Genomic DNA, 26,693 nt, shown 5'->3' on the forward strand with positions numbered 1-26,693 from the left:
TATTGTTCAGTAAAACACAGTTTATTTTTGAATGGTGGTCTCCCTCATTGAACTTTACAACATCTGGTCCTGGCCAGTCTAAATCACCGGCATCCTGCGGTCTGCAAGGGCATAGCGCCCCCCTAGTCCACACACCCAGCCAGGACCCCCATTTTCATGTAGCGTGCCGGGGCATGGAAGACAAGTACCTCACCCACGGCTTCTGCCCCAAGCCATTACAGGGAAAATGAACAGGGGTTGGCCTGATGGGACACTTCTTTACCTACTGTCTCATCATAAGGGTGCTATCCCATGATTTTGTGCTCGGTCGTGATAAAATCATAACAGGTAAAATTGCTGTATTAGAGGCAAATTCATATTGCAATTTTACTAGAGTTAGGAATTGTATCAAGCTGTACTTTACTCCAAACTATCATATGATAGCCATTCTATATATCATAAGATACAGTACATATAAAGAAATGTAAGCCATTAATTGTTTCCAGTCTACAGGGATTCAGTATAATTCCCACTTAGTCCCATAAACATGAATGACAATGATAAAATAATACCAGTCATCTTCTTGTTGTCTGTATTAGGAAACAAATGCTTCATTAGTAGTTTCTAAACTGCAGAAGAACATTTTTCCTATCCTACATATCAGTTATATATCATTCCTAATTGTCATTTCTGTGAAGTAAATCAATGAGATTTTTCCTCCTGCTCTCATCATATATTTGGAGTTAAATGCATATTTTTTAATCTCTTATTTTACCAGATGTTCTTAAAAATACTGAGATTTGCCAAGTTTAATACAAAACACGCACATGTGATAAACAAATCAAATGCTTTAATTAATTCAAATGGACAGAGAACAATTTTATGCTCATGTATCAATTATTCCACAACTGAAAATAATCAGCTAATAATTTAATTCTAAGATGTCAAGCAACATTACTTACCAAACTATGGGGGACATTTAATAATTGTGTGTAATGGTTAGACGGTAGAAACTTAGACTAGATAGCCTTGACTCCTCCACAGCATGTAGCGCGCTGATATGTCTCATGTTGGGTCCCCTGTATGGGGTGGACTCAGAAAAGGCATTTTGCTGTAACAGAAGCGATTGAAAGTATTTCCAATTTCTGCTGTTTAACCATTTAAATGCCAATGTCAATCACTTTTTGTGGCATTTAAATAGCACAATTGCTACTATAAGCCCCTAGCGATCGTAAAGGAATAATGGTTTCTCATGGGAGTCAGGGTCCTGATGAAGAACCCCCAAGGCCGCCATCTTTGCTTTCCTGTTAAACTCAGTCTGTGGTAGTTGCTGTATTAATGATTGCATACTCAATTCCCCTATGGAATCTAAGTAAAAAAGGTTTAAAAATATGAAAAAAAATATAAAAATTCAAATCAGTCCCCTTTTTGCTCTTTATAAAAAATGGGAAAAATAGCATAATTGGTATTCCCACTTCCATAAGAATCCAATATCTAAATATAAAATTAATTAATCCTAACTGGAATTGTCATAGTGATAAAGAAAATTCCAATTTCATTTTTTTGGTTTTGTTTTTTTACAGAGCATGCTCATTACTAAAATTGCCTTTATGTTGGTATTATTCTATTTATTATTATTATTTATTATTATTACTTTTATAGCAATATTTATTCCATGGCGCTTTACATGAGAAAAGGGGGTATACATAATAAAAACAATTACAATAATCTTAAACAATACAAGTCACTGACTGGTACAGGGGGAGAGAGGACCCAGCCCGCGAGGGCTCACAATCTACAAGGGATGGGTGAGGATACAGTAGGTGGGGATAGAGCTGGTCGTGTAGCGGTATGGTGGAGCGAGGGTTACTGCAGGTTGTAGGCTTGTCGGAAGAGGTAGGACTTCAGGTTCCTTTTGAAGGTTTCCACGGTCGGCGAGAGTCTGATATGTTGGGGTAGAGAGTTCCAGAGTAGGGGGGAAGCACGGGAGAAATCTTGTATACGATTGTGGGAGGAGGAGATAAGAGGGGAGTAGAGCAGGAGATCTTGTGAGGATCGGAGGTTGCGTGCAGGTATGTATCGGGAGACTAGGTCACAGATGTATGGAGGAGACAGGTTGTGGATGGCTTTGTATGTTTTATGTTGTACATTTCACGGCAATGCAGATAAATGTAATGAGTAGTGCAAATACCACCATTAACACATTCTCCCTTCTGTTCCTATGTACATGTATCTCCATATGCATCATATTTTATATACAGCTGTGGGTATAAAATTGTGCATGGTCTTTTGGACTTTGCATGTTTGGAGAACTACATTTTGAGAACAAAACATACAGATTTTTTGGATCCTGTATGGCATTGCTTAGGGGCTGTACATCTGTGTACTGAGGAGCTGTTTGACCGGCCATACAAGCTGCATGCTACTGAGCGTGGGCCCTGGGGCCATATATGTACCAATAAATATGAGATCTGTATCCAAAGGATGCTTTAAAAGGTTGTTTTCATCAGCAATCTCCAGGAGTGCGCTGCTCCCCTGCCTCCAATCTTTCTGCTTCCCTGGAGGGGTATTCTCCTAATTGACTGATTGACAGTTCGGATCATTGAGTTGCTGGTCCAAATGGAGTGCTCTCCGATGCTGCAAGGTGAGGCTGCTTTGTTTCTGCTGCATAGGAGGAATGTAGTGACACTGAAGCTGTCAGGATCCAGTCAAAGAGCTTAGGACACTGGCCACCACTGATAGGCTGCAGCGGTGGCAGAAAATCTAGGCAACTAGCAATAAGCACAAAAATGAAAAACCTCACTGTTCTTGAGCACTTTGCAATGCAAATATTTCTCACATACAAATGCCCTTAAAAATCTTTTTTATATATGTGTATTAAGACCTGCACCTCAACAATAACCAAAACAAAAAGACAGACACAATAAAAGCGCTATAAAGGGTATGGGGGGCAATGAGATAATGGAACCATATCTGATGCAAGGCAAAAAATAGGCACTAACAATTCCTTCATACTACCTAGACGCGGAGGTGCCAAAATTATAGACGACAATGGTGCCCCCACTCAACGATGGCTCACCCTAGACCGCCCTAAATATTCCCTATCAGATAGTAACAAAAAGATATAATGCTCATAGATAAACCTCAGTTGTCAAAAGAATAGAGAAGGGATAAAAGGCAGTAATGTAATCATTACAGTAATAAAGTAAAAAAAAAAAAAGTTCATTTTTTAAGGGCATTTGAATGTGAGAAATGGTTTGATGATCTTCATACCACCAAATTTGATGTTAGACACTTTGCAATGCAAACTAGCAGTGATGTTGAGAAAACCCTTTAATGAGAACAAACATAACGCCCTATAAAATACTGTGCTAAACACACGCATGGTCCACATGACAAAAAATAACCGCAGCATACACAATTATATGCCAGACATAAGACAGAATGAATAGAAAATTGATGGACATGATGAGCAATACAACTCTGTACTGTGCTCCAAATTGTAGACCAAAATGTATAAATCCATGTGCATGAAGCTTCATGTGCTTTTATCAATCATAAGGAATATAAAAAATATATAATTTAACTATATTTCATGGCACTTGTCAAAGCCTGTAATAGATTGCCCTCTGCCCCTGCCTTATAGACCAAGGACCCTGTGAAATTTCCTTTTCTGATCAAGACAATTTAACTTTTCTGTTTTATTTTGCTTTTTTTTTTTCTTATATTAATAGCAGTTTAAACAGTAAAAAGTGTCAATGCAGAAAACCAGAGAAATTGCTGCTTGCTTTTTTTCCATCTACAACCACTAGGGGGAGAGCTTCATCACTGAAGATGAAATCAGACAGTGGAACATTTTTACTTTAAAGTCCCAAAATGTGTTTTGGAAATTCATTCTTACCTTATTTTATTTTACTTGATCTATGTGTCTGTATATTCATATAAAATAAATAGATAGATAGATAGATAGATAGATAGATAGATAGATAGATAGATAGATAGATAGATAGATTATCTCTATATGAATTGATATTCCTCTAATAAGCATAGTAGTAATAATAATAATATTTCATCCAAGTGAAAGATGATTTATTCATTTATTTGAACCACCTCCTGGAATTTCTTGTTCTTGTCTCATAATGTGCTTGAGAAAAACTTTTCAGTACCTAATTTAAGCTTCAGTTTTATATTGAGATTTAAAAGCAAAATAAACTAATAGAAATGATATCAAGAGTCTGGTTACAAGCAATTATTGTTTTAAGGGATAGCTAAAAAAAAAACCTTTGGACATGGGTGAATATAGTGGCCACATTTTCTACTTTTCAAACTTAGACTGTTGCAGTTTTTTACAGATAGATGGAAAGATGGATAGATGGACACATAGACAGACAGACGTTTTCTTACACATACAATTGTAGTTCTTGAAGTACTTTTAGGGATCATTGAAAATAAAAAAGCAAGAACAAATGGCAGCTGTTGTTTTATACATTTTCATAAATTCTTTGGGATTTATGTGCCCCCGATAAGCAGCTGAAGTTTAATGGATCTGCTACCCTGGCTGATGGCAATTACATATTTTTCCAGTTTTTTAGTGAAGGAAGCAGTGCCATCATTATTTGCCAGCAGAAACATTTTAGTGCATGTGGCATGAGGCTCCTGTGTGGAAGAAGACAGAAATCCATTGGATCTGATGGGTATGTACATCAAAGACAAACTTCCCAGATATGTCTCAGCAGAAGATGCTCAAGAAAAAAAAAGGGCTTAACCCTATCAATATGGAATTTTCAAAATCCAGATAAAAGTCATAGAGAAGTTACATGCTGGTAATTATTGCTGTGTGGGAATTGTTTTGGAATGGATCACATCTCAGTGGATGACATGACTGCAGAATTGTGCAGGTGGAGAGTGGATGTGTTTCCTGCTTTTGGGGAGGGGGAGGTGAAGTATTTATATTTCCCACTCTGTCAGGCATCCTAATTAGGGACGTTAATATAAGTTTGGTACCTAGATTATTTCTTCTTCCAGTGAAGGCAGACCTCTCTCCAAAATACAGAAGTAGCACTAAAAATACAGAAGCAAAAGTGACAATACATTGAGTAATATTGAAATGAATCTAATTATATATATTATTTATATATATTTATATACATATATATATATATACTATCATGTATATATATATATATATATGTGTGTGCTATCATATATAAATATATATATATATGTGCCATCATATATATGTATATATATATATATATATATATATATATATATATATATATATATATATATATATATACACACACATTTATAGATATATAATATCTCAATAGTAGTGTTACTACCAAGCCATTAAATTGTGTTTTTATTAATTGGTCTTATCGATTGCTCTGATCATTTGCAGAACTACCAGTAAAGTAAGTCAGTCATGCGGCATCATGGGGTCCCATCATCTCATTAGTATTAGTGTGTACACATTTTATCAGTTCAGTTTATGTATCAATTCAACCAATACACTCCGAAGTTATGACAGTTTTTGAAATGTTACATTTTTTTTACATTTTCTATCGTTTATATTTAAATGTGTGTCTGTAATTTTGGACTTAATAACCATATTCCCTTGAGTAGGAATAGTGAAAATGATCAGAAATATGGAGCAGAAACGACAGCAAATATGATGTTTATTTAAAGTATAAATATCATTACTTTAATGATTGGATTAACGTAGTTGCATAGAGTGGAGCCCAGTAGTTTACAATTAATGTAGCAAGCATTGAAATCAGTGTTATATAGGTCCTGATCTTGGGAAAAAGTCCAGTGAATCATTTATTAATAGAAATATTAGCAAAATTGAAAATATCACATTATGTTTTATCTACCTTAAAGTCAATGCCACAGAATGGTATAGGAACACATTTACCTACACACAGGAGCCATACAAGTCAATATGTAATAAATAACACTATTTAATAGAGAAAAAAAAAAGACAGTTAAAGTTGTTAGCTTTTCTTTTTATTTTCTGAAGCTGGCAGTTCTATTCTGCATGCTGTTTTCTGTGCCTTGGGTGGATTTGCATTAGTCCCTGGTACCTAAGCCAGCAAGTAGTTTTACTGTTTCTAAAGAACTAGCAGCTTGTGGAAATCATAGGCTTATTTGGGGATTTATCTGCTACCACTGGGTAAATAGAAGAGATTACATGACCTGCCTCAGCATACATCATTTCCCCACAGGTGAGAGTGACCTGCTACCTTAAGAGTGACAGAGTGAAGGAAATGCCAGGAGTGAGTGCTTAGCAGTGAATATTAGGTGAAAAGATGTCTTTATCAATCCCAAATACACAAATCACCATATAGAAAGAGCAATGTTTAAGCTGGAGAAGTGTGGCCTGCATGGGGAGATGTTGTTCAGGCCTCATGAATAAGAACAACATGGGGACAGTGCAAGATACAAAAAGGAAGATAATGAAGACATAATAGAGACAAAACCTGCTGCATCAGTCATGAGAAGAGAGGCTGCACTGCATTATATGGGGCAGGAAGAGTTATATCCCATACAAGAAAACTGGAACAATTATTTATTATCAATGTAATGAAACATTCATTTATAGCTGGATGTAGCAGAGATGAATTTGTTATTATCTCCATATGGTTTCTCCTTCATTTCTGGGTTAATCTAAAGCAACAGATTTATCAACAGTACAATGCATAAGCAAATATAAGATATGAAAATGAGATTTGTCAATAGGCAAAATGTCTATCCATATATACCAAGTGTGTGTGTGAGTGTGTGTGTGTGTGTGTGTGTGTGTGTGTGTGTGTGTGTGTGTGTGTGTGTGTGTGTGTGTGTGTGTGTGTGTGTGTGTGTGTGTGTGTTTTAGGTTATACAGTGTCATGGGTGAGAGGGTACTAATAAAATCCTGTTAAAAATAAGAAGGCATACATGATCAAGTGATGAAGATTAATGATCTTGCAGATGTAATCAGGTGTAATGGATGGGATCAATCTCTTAAGTAAACAAAGGCTAAGTATATACTATTGCTGAATTTATTCATGCAAACTGCTAGGCTGATCAAGATATTGGGTTTCATAGTCTATACACATCACATGCAAGTTTTGGCCTCTATAGTCAACTTGTTAATAGTCCTGTAAACATTATTAGTCATGGATGTGATAAAAAAAAAATGTGATTTATACCAATACAACTATGTTTTGCACGGAATAATATCAGACTTAGAACAGGTTACCTGGGAGTTGAGGCTCTGCTAGTAGATGGTCTGTGGGCTATCATCTATTGTCCTGCCTGGAAGGTCCATTCATTGTAAACCTCTGTTACCCTGGAGTTCCATGTTTACCTTTGTAGGAGCAGCCCTGACATTCCTTATAGCAGCCCTTGAGTTCCTAAATATACACATTTCCATATGTTTTCATACTGTTTGAAATGTCTGATCAGAAATAACACATTACTGTTATTATTGGCAAGGCTTTGTAGGAAACCTCACATGTTTATTTGTCCAAATATGAGTGACAATGCCTATACAATGCCTGCATCACTTATTAAACACAGGTTGACAGGCTGAAAAATAATATAGTTTGTCCCAGGCTGGTGCTGATGTTAATATTATGATAAAAGTAACATTTGAAGAGGTTAATTTTGGCTGGCTGGAGTTAATATTGGAGCTTGTGCCCTCCTGCTTTTCCCAGCACTGGCTGTCAATCCTCAGGCTTGTTATCCTTACCAGGCATCACTTTGTTTGGCTGATCTCAGCAAGGTTTTCTGCTACAAGTATATGTATAATTGCTATAATTCTACTGTATCATTTGGATCATTGTACTATTGTTGTTTGCTGTTCTTCTTTCTCTCTGCTAACACTGGCAAATTAGCAGCTTGCGGGTACAGCAGCTATGAATGAAAGTTAGTTAAAAATAAATAAATAAGGGAATAACTTGGCAGCATTATGACAGGGCAGAGAATTCTTCCATGTAATCAGGGAGCATTGTCTCTAGTGCTGCTGCACAATGCTGCCTCGCAGAACAACAGGCGCATTCTATTGTTTAAATACAGGGAAGATGATCTTAATTATGGGGCCCCCAGCAGATCGCAGCCACATCCAGCCCCTATTCTCAGCTTCTTTTATGGGAATATTTCATATTATTTAACTAAACTGGTTAGGTTTCACAATTCCTAGGCAATGAGGAAGGATGCCATTGTTTGCAGGTTGTTTTATGTCTTTCAGAATATTCAATTAACCCCTGATTCCATTTATATACATATCTCAATATATACCTATTACATATACACCCCCACCACCATTGTATACACGGCTGTATATCACTGTGTATGCTGAAGATGTATATATATATATATATATATATATATATATATATATATACTTACAGCATACATGTATATATTTACATATATATGTAATTAGATATTATAGACTTACTATATATATTTTTTCTTTTTTTGTATTTATAATATTCTACAATTTTATATTATGAAGCTACAATATATCAATATATTGCGCTTTGTTGTAATAGCATTACATACATTATATTCGAAGTTGTATAGTATGGTATTACTTAACAATATTATGATTTGAGATACATTATTATAAGATTTAGCTAGGCTATGATTATTATTGCTACTAAAATGCAGCATCGTTATTATAATACGTTTCTATGGATTACACAGAAAGTACTTGTATACTATGAAGCTGTATTTTGGGTGTATATACATTTCGTACTATAGAGCGCCATAGAACTGTCTCGTTCTATATACCTGGCTATAAAACTATATGTATGCTGTGTTGGTGCTATGTGGACTGGCACTGGTGTTAGTTATAGTATCGATGTAGAATAGTTGTGTGTGTGTACATATATATATATATATATATATATATATATATATATATATATATATATATATATATATATATATACATATATATCTATATATATATATACTATATCGATATGTATACTATATATATGTGTGTGTGTGTGTGTATGCTGTTATATATATATATATATGTTAGCAGCACCCACATATATAGTTTTTTCACTCTCTCGGGAATATAGACTAGAAGATGACATTGTCACTAGAGATGGACGCAGCTACTGCACTAAACAAAGACACCGCTCTTGCTATTACCTGCAATCACTTTTCATACACAAGGTCCAGATCGACTGAATGCTGGATATTCACCTTAAAGCAGCCCTATGTGAACTTGTACTGTAGCTAACATATTATTTATGCTCGATAGATAGATAGATAGATAGATAGATAGATAGATAGATAGATAGATAGATAGATAGATAGATAGATAGATAGATAGATAGATAGATAGACAGATAGGTATGGGGCCACCTCTGGCTAGACCGATGTAAACGCTACACTCCATGACATATTAGCATGTGAAATCCGTCTCCAGATGTGGATTACACTCATAAGAAGTTCCCATTATGACTCCTTGTATTTTTAAATACTGACTGTAAGCGATTCAAGTACGTCTTTGTAAAATGCTCTTTTTATTAGATACGTTGAAGTGGAGAAGAGGGGGGTGATGTGAGGGTACAGATGATGATACATTAAACCTGCCCTGGATCACTATGTGGATGGATCCAACATTAAATATGCTGTATCACATCTAGAGCCAATGGAAAACACATCAAGTTCATGGTAATTTAATTCAGCCATTAATAAATGCACCATACATGAGAGGGGGGTGATGAAGGGGATATTCGGAATTCGTTTACTATATATTCATTAGGGACAATATATGTGAGGTAGAATTATTATCACTTCCGAAATTAGTATAATAAGCCATTTATAATAAAATATATATTCACTACGGAATGGTATATATATAAATATTTATATATATATATATGTATATATATATATATATATATATATATATATATATATATCACATTCCACAATACATATAGATTTATTATCACCAGAAAGTTGACTTTTGTTACGGTTTATTATTTATTGTTTGATATTTCTGCAATGTATTAATGATGTATTGTGTATTTTCTTATTACAATTATGAAACAATAAATCTTATCCTTATGTAATAACGATTCTGAATTGATAGCATAACATATTTGGTATAAATAAAATAAAGGTACATACGATATAAAGATATTTGATTTAAAGAAAAAAAAATACAAATGCAACTAGTAAAGCCATAGTGTCGTGCGATATTTCTATTGTGTCTATTTCTGGTTACCTTATGTCTCTGTGATTTACACTGGAACAGCAGTATACTATATGTGCAGGATATTGTGAGTAAATGACAAATACAAAGTAAGAGATCAGGCGTCCAACCATTCCTCGTCGTAGCACTGTGCCCTTTGGGTGAGAACATTGAACCTGGTCTATAATAATGTATTGGCAGTAGATGAATCCATGGTAATGAGGGGCTCCAGTCCAGGCTTTGGTGCCAGCCATTGGCTAATCTGTGTATGAAGAGTAGCAGAGTGTGTGTGAGCCAATCCAGTAGCTCTGTGTAACACGTGGAGGAGAGGGCTCAGGAGCTGAGCTGTGCACTTCACTACACTACTGCCTGGTGCCCTGATCAGGAACAGGGGGGACAGGGGACTGATGTGCTTCTGGGATCCTGTACACACTCTCATCGTACAAGTAGCAGCAACAACAACCACCACCCTGACAGCCAGCCTTGCACCCCACAGCAGCAGCACAAAGAGCAAGAGGGGCCATCAGTCGCTAAAGCACAACCATGAGCAACCAGTACCATGAAGAGGCAACTGAGAGGCCGGAGTGCAAAAGTAAATCCCCCACCCTGCTTTCCTCATACTGCATAGATAGCATTTTGGGCAGGAGGAGCCCCTGCAAGATGAGGCTGCTTGGCACCCAGACTCTGCCATCCCTGACTACCAGGACTGACCAGGATAAAAGTTTGGAAGGTAAGGGAATCGATGTGGTTCACATACTGTGCAGGCCTGTGTGCCCAGCTTTTGCTGGCACCAGAAGACAACTCTGTCAACTCTATAACAATGACTTATAGGGTATGATTTTTTAATAATACCTTTAAAAATGTTTTTTTTTTTTCTTAAATTCTTAGATCAATAGATTTCAGAACATATATGTATATTCATTTGTTTTATTATTAAAACGTGTATTTTTTTTAATTATTTTAAATAAATATTTTAGGCTAAAATATTTACATTTATTTTTTTTTCAAACAAAGACAAAAGCAGTCTTTCTTTTTCAACAAGAATTCAATAAATACAGTTTTTTATTATATACATTTGTGTGTGTGTGTGTATATATATATATATATATATATATATATATATATATATACATATATGTGGTGTATATATGTATGTAGAAATACATGTGTATATATATATATGTATGTATAGCTACATATATGTATATATATGCATAATTATATATATATATGTGTCTATATGTATATATATGTATAATGTATATGTGTGTATATGTAAATATATATATGTATAATGTATGTATATATATATATATGTGTGTGTGTGTGTATGTGTGTGTACCTGTGCGTGTAATGTTGTTGCACTACATTGTATCCATATGATAAGAAAATATATTCACATTTTTCTCATTTCATTAGGATAAACAAATGATTGATAGACAAATAAATAGAAAACTAAAAAATCAATTTTAGATATAAATCTTCTGCATGTATTATTGCATTCTTTGAAGGAATATTGTTTTCTTTCCGCATTGTACACGCTACACAATTTGCAGAGAAAATAGAATTGCAATAATACATACAGAATATATTTACCTAAAATGTAATATAAGACAGTTCATTTCAATGTCACAATGTAGTTATTATTCAACATATAGATATCTTGCAGTCTGAAAAATGCCACTTCTGCTCCATGGTTCTGGCTGATAGAAAACTTCCAATCTGCCACCCAATTTCTCCTTGGCACCTCCGCGTCTCAGGAGCCCTGATCCGCTATCTTCTATTCTCAACGACGTGCCCATGTAACTGTATCCCCTCACTTGTGGCTTTAATAAACATATGGAGGGTTGGAGGTGAAATCTACTTGTACATGTGTTGAAATTCCTTGTTGACAGTAATTAGAGCGTTTCCAGAGGCATCCAATTACCAGAATGTGTGATGTTAACTGCACCATTCAATCTAGTGCACAGGAGAATGGCTGTGCTATAGTGGGTGTGTAGTGCTAAATTGTTATCTTTACAGCAGAGGAGTAACAGAGGGATCATCTCCTAGTTCTTCATGGTCACTTTCACACCACATCCTATGTTCCTGCTCGTGTACTTATAGTATAATATACAGATCTGAGAAGTAATATGCGAATGATACAATAGAAATAAATTAATTTCTACATCTTCTCTCTTTTTATACCCCCCTGAAGGTTCTCCCAAGAACAATTCTACATTTGAGGCTGAGCTGCATCTACCTCCAAAGCTGAGAAGGCTCTATGGTCCTGTGGGGGCAGCTGGGCGGATACACATTCAGTCTCTGCCTGATGCCAGGTCAGCAGTGCCCAGATCGGATAAACCTGATCGGCTACTCCTACTTGGGGGTGCAGGAGAAAGCAGCTGGGAGAACCACAGCCTGAAGATCAGCCAGGCCCCACAGGTCAGCATCAGTCGTAGCAAGTCCTACAGAGAGAACAGCGCCCCCCTGTTGCGAGAAGACCAGAGTAGTCCTGATGGTCTACAGCAACCTCTCCAGACAGGTGCCTCTTTGCAGGACAGACTGGGAGTGATATCCCAAAATCCAACAGAGGAGGAAGAGGAGGATGAGGAAGATGAAGAAGATGAAGACGATGACGATGAAGAGGATGAAACTAATAAGCAGCACAATAGTAATAACACCATCAGCAGCAATGCTAACAGAGGACTCCTGAAGGAGCAGCACCCACAATTCCAGCAGCAGCAACAGCAGCAGCAGACGGGATGTGGACCTGATGGAGACATGTCTCCTAAGGAGGAACTCCTACTTCACACTTCAGATGCTGATGGCAAAGATGGTGAGGACAGTGTTTGTCTGTCAGCAGGTAGTGACTCAGAGGAGGGCATGCTAAAGAGGAAGCAGAGGAGGTATAGAACCACCTTCACCAGTTACCAGCTAGAAGAACTAGAAAGGGCTTTCCAGAAGACCCACTACCCGGACGTCTTTACAAGGTATCTTCATGAGGCTTTATAATGCTTAGGGACGAATAAAATCGTTTAATATATAAGAAATCTAAGAAATCAGCCTAAATAACGCAGGGATACTAATTCTAATTATTTATTTTTTTTATTTATAAAAAAAATCTGTAATAATGTAACTGACTTGTAGTTTATCATCACATAATGATTCCACCCCCGATCTGCTTCTCAAGGACATTTAAATGTCCGCTATTCCTATTTTTATTATCAGACTCACACACGGCCGGTAATCGTTGTAATTCCCAGAGCAGAGTGATGTTACTATCAGCACCGGCCGAGGTATTTATATCTGCCATGTCAGCGATGCTACAGATCAGTTACATTGTGTGCAGACAGGCTGCAGGCGATCCCCACATCCAGATAAGTGTCGGGAGGATTCTCACAACCACACCTGATCACTGGCAGCATTCTAGCAGCTGTACACAAAAGCTAAAGCAATTTGTAGATATCTACACATAAGTATTCATAAGACACACACACAAATATTCATAATACACGCAAGTATTTATAAGACGCATACACAAATATTCAAAATACACACAAGCGCTCATAAGACATCTTTTTCAGTTAAAGTAAAGTATGTTGCCAACTGACCAGAATAGTAGGACAAATGGTGAAAAAAAAAAAAAATATATATATATATATATATATATATATATATATATATATATATATATATAATCTATTTAAAAATAAATGCCCTGACTGAACGAAAACTGGAGCATTTTGCCTCGGTACTGAACCATGGAAATTAGCGGGGTCGATGACAGAGATTCTTCCCATTCTTTGCGGATAAGGCTAAACAGAATATATGTAATTTAATGTTATATACAATAATGTTTACACATATACAACACATATTATATATATATATATATATATATATATATATATACATATATATATATATATAAATTGATGAAAAGTTGCTATATTTACCATAGCATTATTTTCCTGTTTTTTTTTAAAGCAGATGGAAGAATACAAATATTATGTGCACCCACCTTGACTAAATCATAGTTCTATACGTGGATAAATTCGTATATATATATTTAAACACTTATATACATTATGAATCAATTAAGCAATTATATATTTCTACTTAAATGCACATCTTAAATTAAAGTTCGTAAGTAATTCTGCATGTTTCAAATGCACGCATCTAATACTTAGGAGAGCAGAATAGTAGATATAATTAATGAAATTTTATATATATAAAGTCGCCACTTTTTGGCATGGGTCAATAAAAATATTTCATAGTTGACCTTTTTGGTGTGCTGCCTCTATCTTTTTTTGAAAATAAATAAATATATATATATATATATATATATATATATATATATATATATATATATATATATAATTTTTTATTATTTTTTTTTACTTATACTTCCTAACTTCACACTTATTTGTGGTTCATTATTACTGTTTATTGTTAATATTAGTAGCAGTAACAGTAGTGTCATTGATTTATTGATTATTAGCATAAAGATGGCTTTGTCTGTTATTGTTTTAAGTAAAGCCCTATTAATTGATATTATGTTTTGTTCACTTTTGTTTTTATAAAGAGAGGAGCTAGCCATGCGCCTGGACCTGACTGAAGCCAGAGTACAGGTCGGTGCTGATATGGTGTTATGGTCTGTCTTTTTATACACAATATAGGGTTCTATCTATCTATCTATCTATCTATCTATCTATCTATCTATCTATCTATCTATCTATGTGATCTTCAGTTTCCCCAGCACTCATGTATGCCCTTTGCAGCCTATTTATAGAAGCCCCAATGTCACTGCTGCCTGCAATCACGGACTAAATGCTACACTGAAAACAAATCAATCTCCCTTGAGTCCAGGAATTAATTAATCAAACAACGTGCAATTATTACATTCCACCTCTGATAAGTGTGAAGGCCACTGGGGATGAAGCCCCTGCAGAACACTGCACTGCCCGTACACGATGCTTGGGGTAGGTGGAGGGGGGCAGGGGGCATGAGTGGTGTGGAATAAGTTGGTGGCTGGATAAGTTGGGAGCTCTGAATGAAGCCCTGGTTGTTATAGACAACTGTGCTGAGCTCTAGGCAGGTATTTGGCTGTGACGAAGCCTCCAATCGGGCTCTATAAAAGCACACTTAGTGCTAGAGCAAACAGGGCTATTTCATGGCAGAGGGCTGTTTGATTTGCCCAAGGAGCTGGCTAATGCTATTTGATTTGCCATTTTTGTGATAGCATTGATCTAATGGCTGCCCTGGGAGTGAGTGCAATGCTATTAGAGGTGTTTGCTCTCCATATCCTGAGCCAGGGCTCATAACCACAGAGACGATAAACATTGGGATGCCCTGATTGCCAACACTAAGCAGATGTCTCCGAGCAAATCACTTTACTGTTACAATCAGGCGCTGATAAAGCATCATAAATTCCATATGGCTCATTTAATACACAACAGTTTCTAGCATTAGGTGGGGGGTGATTGGGCCCCCTCTTTTTGTTGACACATTTCTCCATTGTCAAACAAGGATTTGACAGTAAAGTCAGTGGATCTAACACTTGGGGGACAGTCGTGGGAGAGTCAATTGAAATAAAACTAGAGATTCACGAAATATGACTATAGAGGATGTTAATACATATAAGACATGGATGTTAACTGGTTAATATAAGCTTAGATGCATGCTCGTAATTAAATGCCAAACTGACACGAAGTATGTGTGTATAATATCTATCTATCTATCTATCTATACACATGCTGTATGTAATAAATTATAATACACTATATGTATCTGTAATTTACTGTGTATTATATTCAATATATATTTATTGTTTATATTTACACAGAAAATTTAAGTCGGGTTATTAGATACTTGTCTTTTTTTTTTTATTAAAAATATATAATCTTAATTTTGGTTGTATTGAAATATTAAAGATAAAATACGAAAAGCTAATTTATATATCCCCAGTCTAATTTATATATTCTGCATAATAATTTAGTGTGTATATTTATATATATAATATAAATAATATATAATAATATTAGAGAGAGAGAAGAATATATATTAGAAGAAGTAGCACTCGTGAGCTGCTAGAAATGAGTAGAATACTATATATGATCTCTCTGATATTAGAGACGTAGCAGTGATTTCATAGTGGATGAGTGCAATATTGCCGCTCTGTGTACACACAGACACATGAGCTGATCATTTATGACACATATTGCGGAGGATAGTACACTGTGTAGTATTTATAGGGCGGTAATGAGGATTTTATGAGCAGGTTTAATAGGTGATCGCCTTCCTGCTACCAGTGCTCCTGTCATATGCAGGACCCATCACTCTCAGGAGGCGCAGTATTTATCACTTCCCTGACTGCATGTATCCATTATATACGGAATAATAGTGATCATATAGTGACAACTCGCAGCAATTGTTAAAGCATATTATATGCATCTGCGACACACACACACATATATATCTATATAATCTATAAAATATCTAATATATATATATATATATATATATATATATATATATATATATATTAGTCTACAATTATCTTCTGTGTTCTTACATTAATGTTTAATAGCAGTAATATATCGTGGTAGGATATTACGCTTGATTGGGAATTAGTATGGATGCGAATACTACGAATACTACACTTAGTGCTGGCTCCTCATCAGTGCCTATAGGTAGTACTATTAGTGTACAGTGCAGGCAGTAGCAGCTATCTGATGACAGTCTGTGTCTGGGCAATCACCTGCAGCACACACGGCTCTTATTAATCAAGCTGCCTGGATTCTTAGTAAGAAATAACTCTTGCAGTCATTATATAGTACTGTACTGTAATATACTACTGCGGCCATTATATTCTACTGTACTGTACAATGCTTCTGCTGTCCTGCGGCCAGTTCACTACAGCACCAGTTCATTACTGGCAATAGTATTATATCTGCCATCACTTTACATAAATAAGGTGCTCTCCAGGGTAATAGCAAAGTGTATTTTACATTTTGCATAAGCGCTGTATGTGCTCCATATATAGAAAGAAGAGATGAATTTTGTATTATTACAGCAATTTAGCACAGTAAACTGTTGTAATAACACACATCACACTCTCATATACACTATACTTATACATACATACATACATACACACTGTGTACACACATATACACACGGTATACACACATTTGCACACGTCACACACTATACAGACTTAAATATACACTCACAGTATACACACAATACACACGCATACATACACTACACACACAGTATACACACACTATACACACACTCTTTATATAAATTCAATCTTTCAGATGTAGTTACAGAATAGATATAATTTGTAAACCTAGAAGTCCTAGGAGAGGGATCTATCATTTTATAATGGAGCTGATCTTGTCTATATCAGGTTTGGTTTCAAAACCGAAGAGCCAAATGGAGAAAAAGGGAGAAGGCAGGTGCCCAGACCCATGCCCCAGGTTTGCCCTTCCCAGGCCCTCTGTCTGCCAGTCACCCGCTGAGCCCCTACCTAGATGCCAGCCCGTTCCCTCCTCACCACCATGCCTTGGACTCTGCCTGGACTGCCGCTGCCGCCGCCGCTGCTGCTGCCTTCCCCAGTCTACCTCCCCCACCAGGATCCACAGCATTACCTCCCGGCGGTACCCCACTAGGACTCAGCACTTTCCTGGGGGCAGCTGTGTTCCGACACCCAGCCTTCATCAGCCCCGCATTCGGCAGGTAAATACTAACCACTGTCATACTTGTCACTGCCACGTCATTGGATTGCATTAGATGACGCAATGAACGCAGGATGACGTAATCCTCTTTGTTTTTTTCTGTTTTTTTTTTTTTTAAATTATCATTGTTTCTCAATAACCTATACCACGTGTCTCAGGCAAGTCATATATGTATGGTGCCTACATGGGTAGATCGATAGATGTAAAAGGAAAAACAGAGCCTCCCTGGCAAGTACCAAACCATAAGGAATGGAGGCAGCCCACCAAAAAAGTATGGCAAAAGAAGTGTGGTTTTTAAGCCCATAGTGGCAGGCAACATTTTAAGCTTGAGGAAGGTTCACACTTTAGAACCAAAAACGTTGCCTGCCACTATGGACTAATAAACCACAATTCTTTTGCCATACTTTTTTGGTGTGCTGTCTCCATTCCTTATTTTTGGTAAGATAGATAGATAGATAGATAGATAGATAGATAGATAGATAAATAGATAGATAGATAGATAGATAATAGAAGGATAGATAGATGATAGAAGGATAGATAGATAATAGATAGATATAGATAGAAGGATAGATAGATAGATAGATAGATAGATAGATAGATAGATAGATAGATAGATAAATATCCACACAATAAAATAATAGAACAGCACTACAATTGCATCTAGTGGATACCAGGCCTCCAAACTATGTCCATTGGTTCTGGTATACGAAATATAAAAAGATAGGCAGCACTCCAGAATAAATGTAAATAAAGTGTGGACATTATTCAGCCCACTGGCAACCTTGTTCACAGTTCACATGGCTTGGAACAGGTTCTGTGAGCCAAACGTTGTCGCTGGAATGAATAACCTGCACACTCTATTAACATTTATTCTGGAGTGCTGCCTCTCTTTTTATATTCTTTTACATGAATGGATAGATAGACAGATAGATAGATAGATAGAAAGAAATATCCATAAAACAACAAAAACACAATGTAAACCTGCCCAAGGTTTACACAATAATGAATGAAGGCCACAATAAATTATAAATATATAAGAATTTTACTTGTGACAGAAGTAACCAGAGATCAACAATCACCTGACTTGGGGCCAAGGTATCCAGAATAGAAAAAAAATAGAAAAAAAAATTAGAAGAGAGAAATAGATGGTTCTGAGTCTATGTCAGTAATCCTATTAAATGACACTACAATCATCTACTCTTTAGATTGTTGCATTCATCTGTAGTATATACACAGAGAAGACTTGAGGTTTAGTATCCCTATAGCACAACCAGCAGGAATAAAGTTACTCATGTCCTTGCTTCACATACATTACAGCGAATAGAGGATCATTCTCAGAAAATGGGGGGAAATTACACACTTGGACCCCAATTAGTTGATTTATTGATATGGTATAGTCATTTCATAAGGTGGCAGAGGAGGAAAAATCCTTCTAGTTGTTGCTTAAAAGAATGCTATCTACCAGGCCATGGCTCATCTAGTTGTCTTTCTGTGAAAGTTGATTATTTGACAGTTTCCATAGGCCAACATACAGTATGGGGTAATGGGGACAGTGAAGGTCATGTATAGGAACGTGTGTACCCCAATATTTGGTTGTAATGTCCCCTAACATGGTGATCTCTGCAAAATGTCAACAAGTGATCACAAAGTAATACATTTTAATTAAAATGATAGCTTATGTTTTATTTATTTATTTTACAATTGGTGTGATTTGTAAATCCTTATGAAGAATATTGAGGTTCTAGTGCTACATTCCTTTATTTTGGAAATGTCCAGTTCCATATTCCCTTAGAGCCCTTTGTATATAAGGGTTATATTCTGCTATTTTGATAAACATGTGACATGTTTTTTTTCCCCACAGTATTTTAGGACATCCTTGAGCCATTTATCTGTCATGGAGTGACACATATGCCCCTCTTTCTCTGTTTCTTCTCATTGGTAATAGTGCAGTGTAAGTGTCTTCTGCTCCTGTCATTGCTCAGCTCCGCACAAGATCGTATCTCTCAGTAGCAAAGCCAAGAGTCTTCAAATATCACAGCAAGGAAGCTGATGATCACAAGCCTGGCTAATGGAGAGTCTATAAATCTCCCTGTCTCCTGGGCCTGTCACCTGTATTTTGGTGGCTTCTGTGGGGAGAGCAGTAAAACATCTATAACAAAGTATAATTGCTCTTCTGTCATTCAGCCGGGATGCCAGGTCGCTGATGGGGATTTGACATTCAGCTAAAGGCAAAAAAATATATAAGTATTACTTCCAGCTAGAGAAAGGCCACCAGTGTTGAGAAGCAGTTGAGCTCCTAACCTGGAGTCTTAAAGGAACATTGATCTTAAAGTCTTTGGATGATTGCACAAAAAAATATTAGACACAGAATATTTTTGATGGGGTGCAAATAATTCCTTTATAACAATTATTAATGTCTGATATTAGGAACCAAGTATTATTTTATCTGCTGATTAATTGGATATGGATTTAATGTAAGAGATCACAAGAAACTTACTAAAACTGGATGTAGTTTTAAATACAATTCCAAAAGCAAAGATATATGATTTAATAATGTGTCCATCAACATTAAAATGGGGGCTTATAAGATCTGACCAGCCGTTTCTTTTTAATTAACTTGTTCCAAATTGGCTGCAGAAAATTCCAAATATGTTACAGAATCCACCTCAATCAGATGTATCAAATACATTTTTGAGTTACAGAAATTTCTACCAAAATGTTATCCTGTGTGCACCCCTAGTCACCTGCAAAGAAGTCACACACTATTTAGGAATCCCCCCATATAATGTATCTTTGCTGTGATTATCCTGTATATGTACATCTTTTCCTCTCCCTACAATGATTATATGATCTAATATATGTTATAACCACAACCCAGAATATATTACAAGAACATAATGACCATATCTTATCTGCTATTGTGGTGGACTTTTTCATAAAAGATTGAACTTGTGTGAAGAATTAAAAGGAAAAGACAATTGGAATATTTTCGGAGATGTTCTAATAATCCTATATTTTGAGCCTAGGGAGGGTTTGGTTCATTCCCCCCAGGAGTCAGGATCATTTCATAGGTTGTGTACATTATTTTATTTGATCTGGATACTTTGTGTAATAATAATCTTTTTATGTTGTATTGTTGCATTTGTTCCATTGTGTACTCTTACACTGTCTCTGACCAAGCTGCCCCTTTGCTCCGCAGGCTCTTCTCCACCATGGCTCCCCTGACTAGTGCTTCCACTGCTGCCGCTCTCCTCAGACAGCCCAATCCTGTGGTGGAGAGCGCAGTGCCACCTAGCGGCTTATCAGACCCAGCCACAGCCGCAGCGGACAGGAGGGCGTCCAGTATAGCAGCCCTCAGGCTGAAAGCTAAAGAGCATGCAGCACAGCTCACACAGCTCAACATCATCCCCGGGAACAGCACAGGGAAAGAGGTCTGCTAAGCCCTGGCCCCCACCCCATATCACCAAGCAAGACCAAATGGAGGGCAAGGAACACAGCCGAGGACCAGAGACTATAGGACTGTGCTAGAAGAGTGATGGAGCCTCCTCGTCTCACAGTAATAAAGAGTGTACGACTTTATGCAGCTCCAGAGCAGAAATCTTAGCACTGTATGACGTCACTGGCGCTCTCTGTGACGTCATAGTATTGCTGTAGTTAAGCAAATGAAAAAAACAAACAAACTTAAGCCAGTTTTATTTCACCTCCTTCACACAATGTTTTTTTTTTTTTTGCTTTGGGAAGAGGGGGTTTCTAGGACATTCCCTCCACCATATTATTAACCCTGACCCTGCCAGGGTGCCTCTACTGAGGCAGAGCTGTTGGTTTATGCAGAACTTTGCCATTGATACATAACTCTTCTTAGCTGAATGATCTAGTCAGTGCACTTACAAGAGATGTATATCTGTATTCTATTCTTTTCTTTAGCTTGCACCAACCAAGGTTCTTTCTTTTTTCTTTTTGTTTGTTTGTTTTGTTTTGTTTTTATACCAAACCAAAGGGAAATGAACTGTCAGATTTATGGACTGTTGAAGTCACTAAACTGTGATTACTGATTCTGTACATAATAACATTGTTATAAAAAAAAAAATAAGGAAAAAGAGCTTTGTATATTTGAAATGTTATAAAAGAATTGCACTCAGTGTAGTGTTGTAAGTTTGTCGAACTGTAGAATTCTATCTGTGTTGTAGATACCACACGGTTCCTAGCACAAATATTTATGTAAAAACCCTTTATTTAACTTATTAACTGTAGAGCTTTCCAAACCTTTAAATCAATGCTACCGTACCTGTGTAATGTTGTCTTCTTGTCATCATTTTCCAGACTTTCCATTGGGGAAGTGCGCCACTCAGAATAAAAAGAGACAAAAAAAAAGCAGCTATATGTTTAACTAAACCCAAAGCCTTTTCCATGTATATACATTTAAATATTGTTGTGATTGATTTGTGTGAGTGTAAGGAGTGTCTTCTATGGGATATTATTTATTTCACAAGGTGTCTTTTATTTTACTCACTGATATAGCGTCATTAATTCCACAGCGCTTTACAGACATTATCATCACTGTCCTCATTGGGGCTCACAATCTAGATTCCCTATCAGTATGTCTTTGGAGTGTGGGAGGAAACCGGAGAACCCAGAGGAAACCCACGCAAACACGGGGAGAACATACAAACTCCTTGCAGATGTTGTCCTTGGTGGGATTTGAACCTAGGATCTCAGTGATGCAGTAGTAACCGCTGAGCCACCCTGCTGCCCTGTCTTTTGACTTTAAAAGGTTATGTCATAACTCACTCAATGACATAAATCACTTAGGCTCTCAATTTCAAGGATAAAATGTGCTGGTTTCATCCCTAATTCCAGTGGACAGGTGACAACACGCCCATAAATACATGCACACACATCTCCAATGAAATCAGGGACTGGGATTTTTCCTAGGACCACTCATGAAACCCCTATCACTTTGACTATTAGGACTGATGTGTGGTTGGAAACATACACCAGCAATTTTAGCACTGGTAATAAATAATCACGCAGACTAATGTTGCAAATAATATAATTGACTATATAACATCATTTTATTAAATTATAATCAATACCTTAGTGGGTATGCACCAAATGTATGTGATGATAGCCTTGATTTTCTTCCAGTTATCATTATTTTGTGTCTATATCAATAGTAATTAGGGGTTCACAAACTTAAAAAAAAACACGATAATACCCATATTGTAATATAAAAGTTTGAATTGAAGTATGTTGACATAGATATATCTAATTGTAATGTGTGGCCTATAGGTACATGACAAGATGATGAAATATCATAATATATCAGGGTTAATATAAAACAAAAAAATATATATTTTTACTAGTGTACCATATATTAGTAGTAACTGACTGAATCGATTAATGTATTAATAATGTGGTAACAGCTTAAAAGCAAAAATGGCAACAAACTAATATAAAAAGCAGCATTTGTAGGGTGAATCCATATGTCTGACCTATTGTAAATGTATCACAATGTTGCCTATGTTGGTCTTATCTTCTACTTTATAAGATAAATAGAAAGCTGTTGATAATTTGGAGAGGGAACAATGCAATACCTTGATAAATATGACACAGGTATAGGATGCTGTATTTTCTAAAATAATATATAACAAGACTATCCATGAGCCCCATTGTATGAAAAGGCTACATGGCACTCTGAAGGCACTTAATGGGCATCTATTTAAATCTTGATACACATGTGGAACCATTACTGGAAATATCAATAAATTGGCCCACTATTACTAGATTTAAAGCCAAGAAAATAAGAAAATACCCAACGAATCAAACCAAAATCATCTTGATTATGATCTAGTTGCTGAGACTGAGCCCCAGATGACAGGATCTCCTTTTAAGCGTCCAATATTAAACAAAAGGGCCATATTATTTGGTGACAGAAATACTTTGTGTCACAGAAAAACATTTTGGACATAGAGTAACGGACAGAAAAAATGCCATATCCGATACATGGAAATTATATAGACACATTATGTTCTTTAAACACTACTCCCTTGAAAGATATCATTGTCTCTCCTGACAGTCCCGCGGCTGCCTAGCTTATTGCCTGAGTAATGTCTATTTTCTGCTTTGCAGCAATCAGTTCTATTTTATGTTCAGTTTATTTTTAAGTGTTCTTATTGTTTGTTGGAGAAAAATCACTAGGGTCTAATTTAGTCACATAAGCTGTAAAACATCCAAAATAACAAACTGTCTCCAAGTGTTAGGAATCAAAGAGAGAAAGAAACTTTTAGGATTCACGCCAGCTTTCCAATATCCATCCACTTGAGTTCTTTTATCTGGATAAAATGGGTGGTCTGACACCAACAAGGACAGCCCCTGCTGACTTTTTCTTAGAAGCCAACCATGCAGCTGCTGTGGGGTCCATGGAGTGTGGGAGTGAGGCAGCCCTGGTGGGTCCTATCCCGTTCCCTACTAAGTGATGAGATCCGGTGGAGGAATACCTTCCAAAGCAAATGGGGTGGGTGGGTGGAAAGGGCATGGCAGGTAAAGCATGCACATAGCTCATCTGTCTGGGAACATCTGACAATATAATGGGTCCCTCCTCTTCTATGTACACTACCGTGTAGATGAATTTATAGGGGACAAAGAAATTCAAAACAAGGCAAACATATATTGGTTACTTTAAAGAGGCAAGATTGTACTTTTGGAAGAGAAGACATTTAAAGTGACCTTCAAGACCTGTGAGGCTCATAGCCCACTCCGTCCCATGGGCACTGTTAGGTAGGATTTGTGCCAAGTGAGCAGTAATGACTAAGCAGAGAGTGACGCTGGCCTGGCATCACCATCAGAAACTCCAACTCTAATTAGTAAAGACTTTGTCCACTACTTTATATAAACCCCCTAATGTATCCCCCCGGGGCCCAGAAGTGTTTTTGTAAATACCTTGCGGTACCTTTTTTCTGCCTCTGAGCGGCGCTATCGCTGGCCGCTTTGAGGCATCACATGACCCGTCACTGATGTCATGTCAAGTGAGGCGTGATATCAGTGACGCTCTCCCCGCGGTGGATGCTGGGCTGTGGGCGGGGTTACCCCGTGCGTCACACCCAGCATCCACCGCGCGTTTTCCCAGTGAATAAGGAGAGGGAGAGCGCGCGGTGGATGCCGGGTGTGACTCGCTGGGTAACCCCGCCCACAACCCAGCAGCTACCGATGGAACGTGGAAGAGGGACCTTCGGCTGCAGCCTGGATTTGTCATGACGTCAGCGAATGTCAGCGCCGGCTCCAGCTGGGGGTCACGTGATGCCTGTGAGCGGCCAGTGATAGCCGCAGAAAAGGCACCACAAGGTATTTAGAGAAACACTTATGGGCCCTGGCGGAATACATTGGGGGATCATATAAAGTAGTGGACAACCCCTTTAAGCACGGAGACGACAGGCACATATTTATTACACTCAATTCCATCACCCTCCATTAGGCGCAGACTGGAGACGTGTGGAGCAGAAGTAGGAGATCTGCTTCCCTGGCATGGAGAGAGCCATGTAGCAGATACTGTTACTGTGTAGGTGCACTATTAGTATGGAAGTAAATAAGAGTGCACCATTACTGCGAGGGAGGCACTCACGGGGCACCCTTATATTATTGGGGGGCACTACTATTATGGGGGCACTAAGGAGTTACTGTTACTATGCAATTTACTATTATTGTGTGCCCCACATTTAGGGGGGCAAAAATCACTGTAGAGGCAAGATGTGGTGAGAAGACATTTTGGTCACCTGGGCAGGATAGAGGAGAAAGTGGAAAGCGGACAACTACAATCAGAGAGTCACAAGATATCTGTACTGTATTCACTTATACAATGTCTACACTGAGATTCTACTCCATGGGGTTGTCGTTTTTTTTTGTTTTCTTCTTTGTGGTGACTTTATGTTGTCATCATGTGGATTCATTATTTGATCTTTGTGGTGCCATTTGATAACTATTGATCGGCCCTTTACTTTAATTTGCATCACATTGGGGATCATGTAACAATGCAATTACACCCATTATTTTCAATATGAATAGCGTTTGCTTGAAAAGCGCTGAACAATCTTCATACAAACATGACCCCTCTAAATAAACATGCCAAACTGGAGGACAAAAATGGAAACAATGAGTCAGGAAACATAGAAGCTCCCGAATCAATTACTGTACATAAGAAACATGACACAATCGTGTCAGATATTATGGCATAGACACAATAATTAATAACACATTGCACAGTTAGTTCCATTAAGTTCTAACAGATCCATTCAGCATGATAATTCAGCACACTATTATGTTACACTGAAAGACAATGTGTAATAAAATGACATTGTTTAAATCAGATTTTTGTGTGTTTTATGTGCAAATTTGGACATTTATTACATATAACAATCATTATTAAAAATAAAAATGGGAAATCTTGCAATTTTCACAGTGGTCAGTGGGGCTTTTTTAGATTCATACTTCCTGATGCTTCTGGAAAAAAAACAATGTGCATTAGCAGTAATGAAGAGACTCCGACCCCATCTGTCATATTGAAGCATCTAATGAGCATTTACAATGGTCATTGTGAAGGGGGGGATACAGGGTCAGCTGTGACATCACCTGTTGCGATTGGTAGATCCTGTGTTATCAGCTGAGTATAGAGCTGTCACCTGTCATTGTAATCCTGCCTCTGATGATAAGGAAACTGCTGTAAACTCTTCTTGAAAGGACAGGACGTGAAAGTAAAAAATAACCCTTGTGGCCAGTATGAAAATTGC

The 26,693-nt window shown here is 37.1% G+C and overlaps 1 protein-coding gene across 1 annotated transcript; it reads left to right on the forward strand.

Annotated features, from left to right (window-relative positions):
- Nucleotides 1-10,479: 10,479 nt before the first annotated feature.
- ARX (aristaless related homeobox) lies at nt 10,480-22,269 on the forward strand. Its single transcript, XM_073667406.1, has 5 exons — nt 10,480-10,916; nt 12,384-13,158; nt 14,754-14,799; nt 17,586-17,914; nt 21,113-22,269. The coding sequence occupies exons 1-5, from the start codon at nt 10,730-10,732 to the stop codon at nt 21,351-21,353; spliced, it is 1,578 nt and encodes a 525-aa protein (XP_073523507.1). The 5' UTR covers nt 10,480-10,729; the 3' UTR covers nt 21,354-22,269.
- Nucleotides 22,270-26,693: the final 4,424 nt, after the last annotated feature.

This window comes from Phyllobates terribilis, unplaced genomic scaffold, assembly GCF_046119375.1.
Source record: "Phyllobates terribilis strain yellow unplaced genomic scaffold, ASM4611937v1 Scaffold_2__4_contigs__length_985480577, whole genome shotgun sequence".
Classification (NCBI taxonomy): Eukaryota; Metazoa; Chordata; class Amphibia; order Anura; family Dendrobatidae; genus Phyllobates; species Phyllobates terribilis.

Excerpts from the sequence above, each read along its gene's own strand:
- ARX (XM_073667406.1), top strand. The coding sequence starts at position 10,730 with ATGAGCAACCAGTACCATGAAGAGGCAACTGAGAGGCCGGAGTGCAAA. Across the intron at positions 13,159-14,753 it reads TACCCGGACGTCTTTACAAG|AGAGGAGCTAGCCATGCGCC; the intron begins GTATCTTCATGA and ends GTTTTTATAAAG. Across the intron at positions 17,915-21,112 it reads ATCAGCCCCGCATTCGGCAG|GCTCTTCTCCACCATGGCTC; the intron begins GTAAATACTAAC and ends TTTGCTCCGCAG.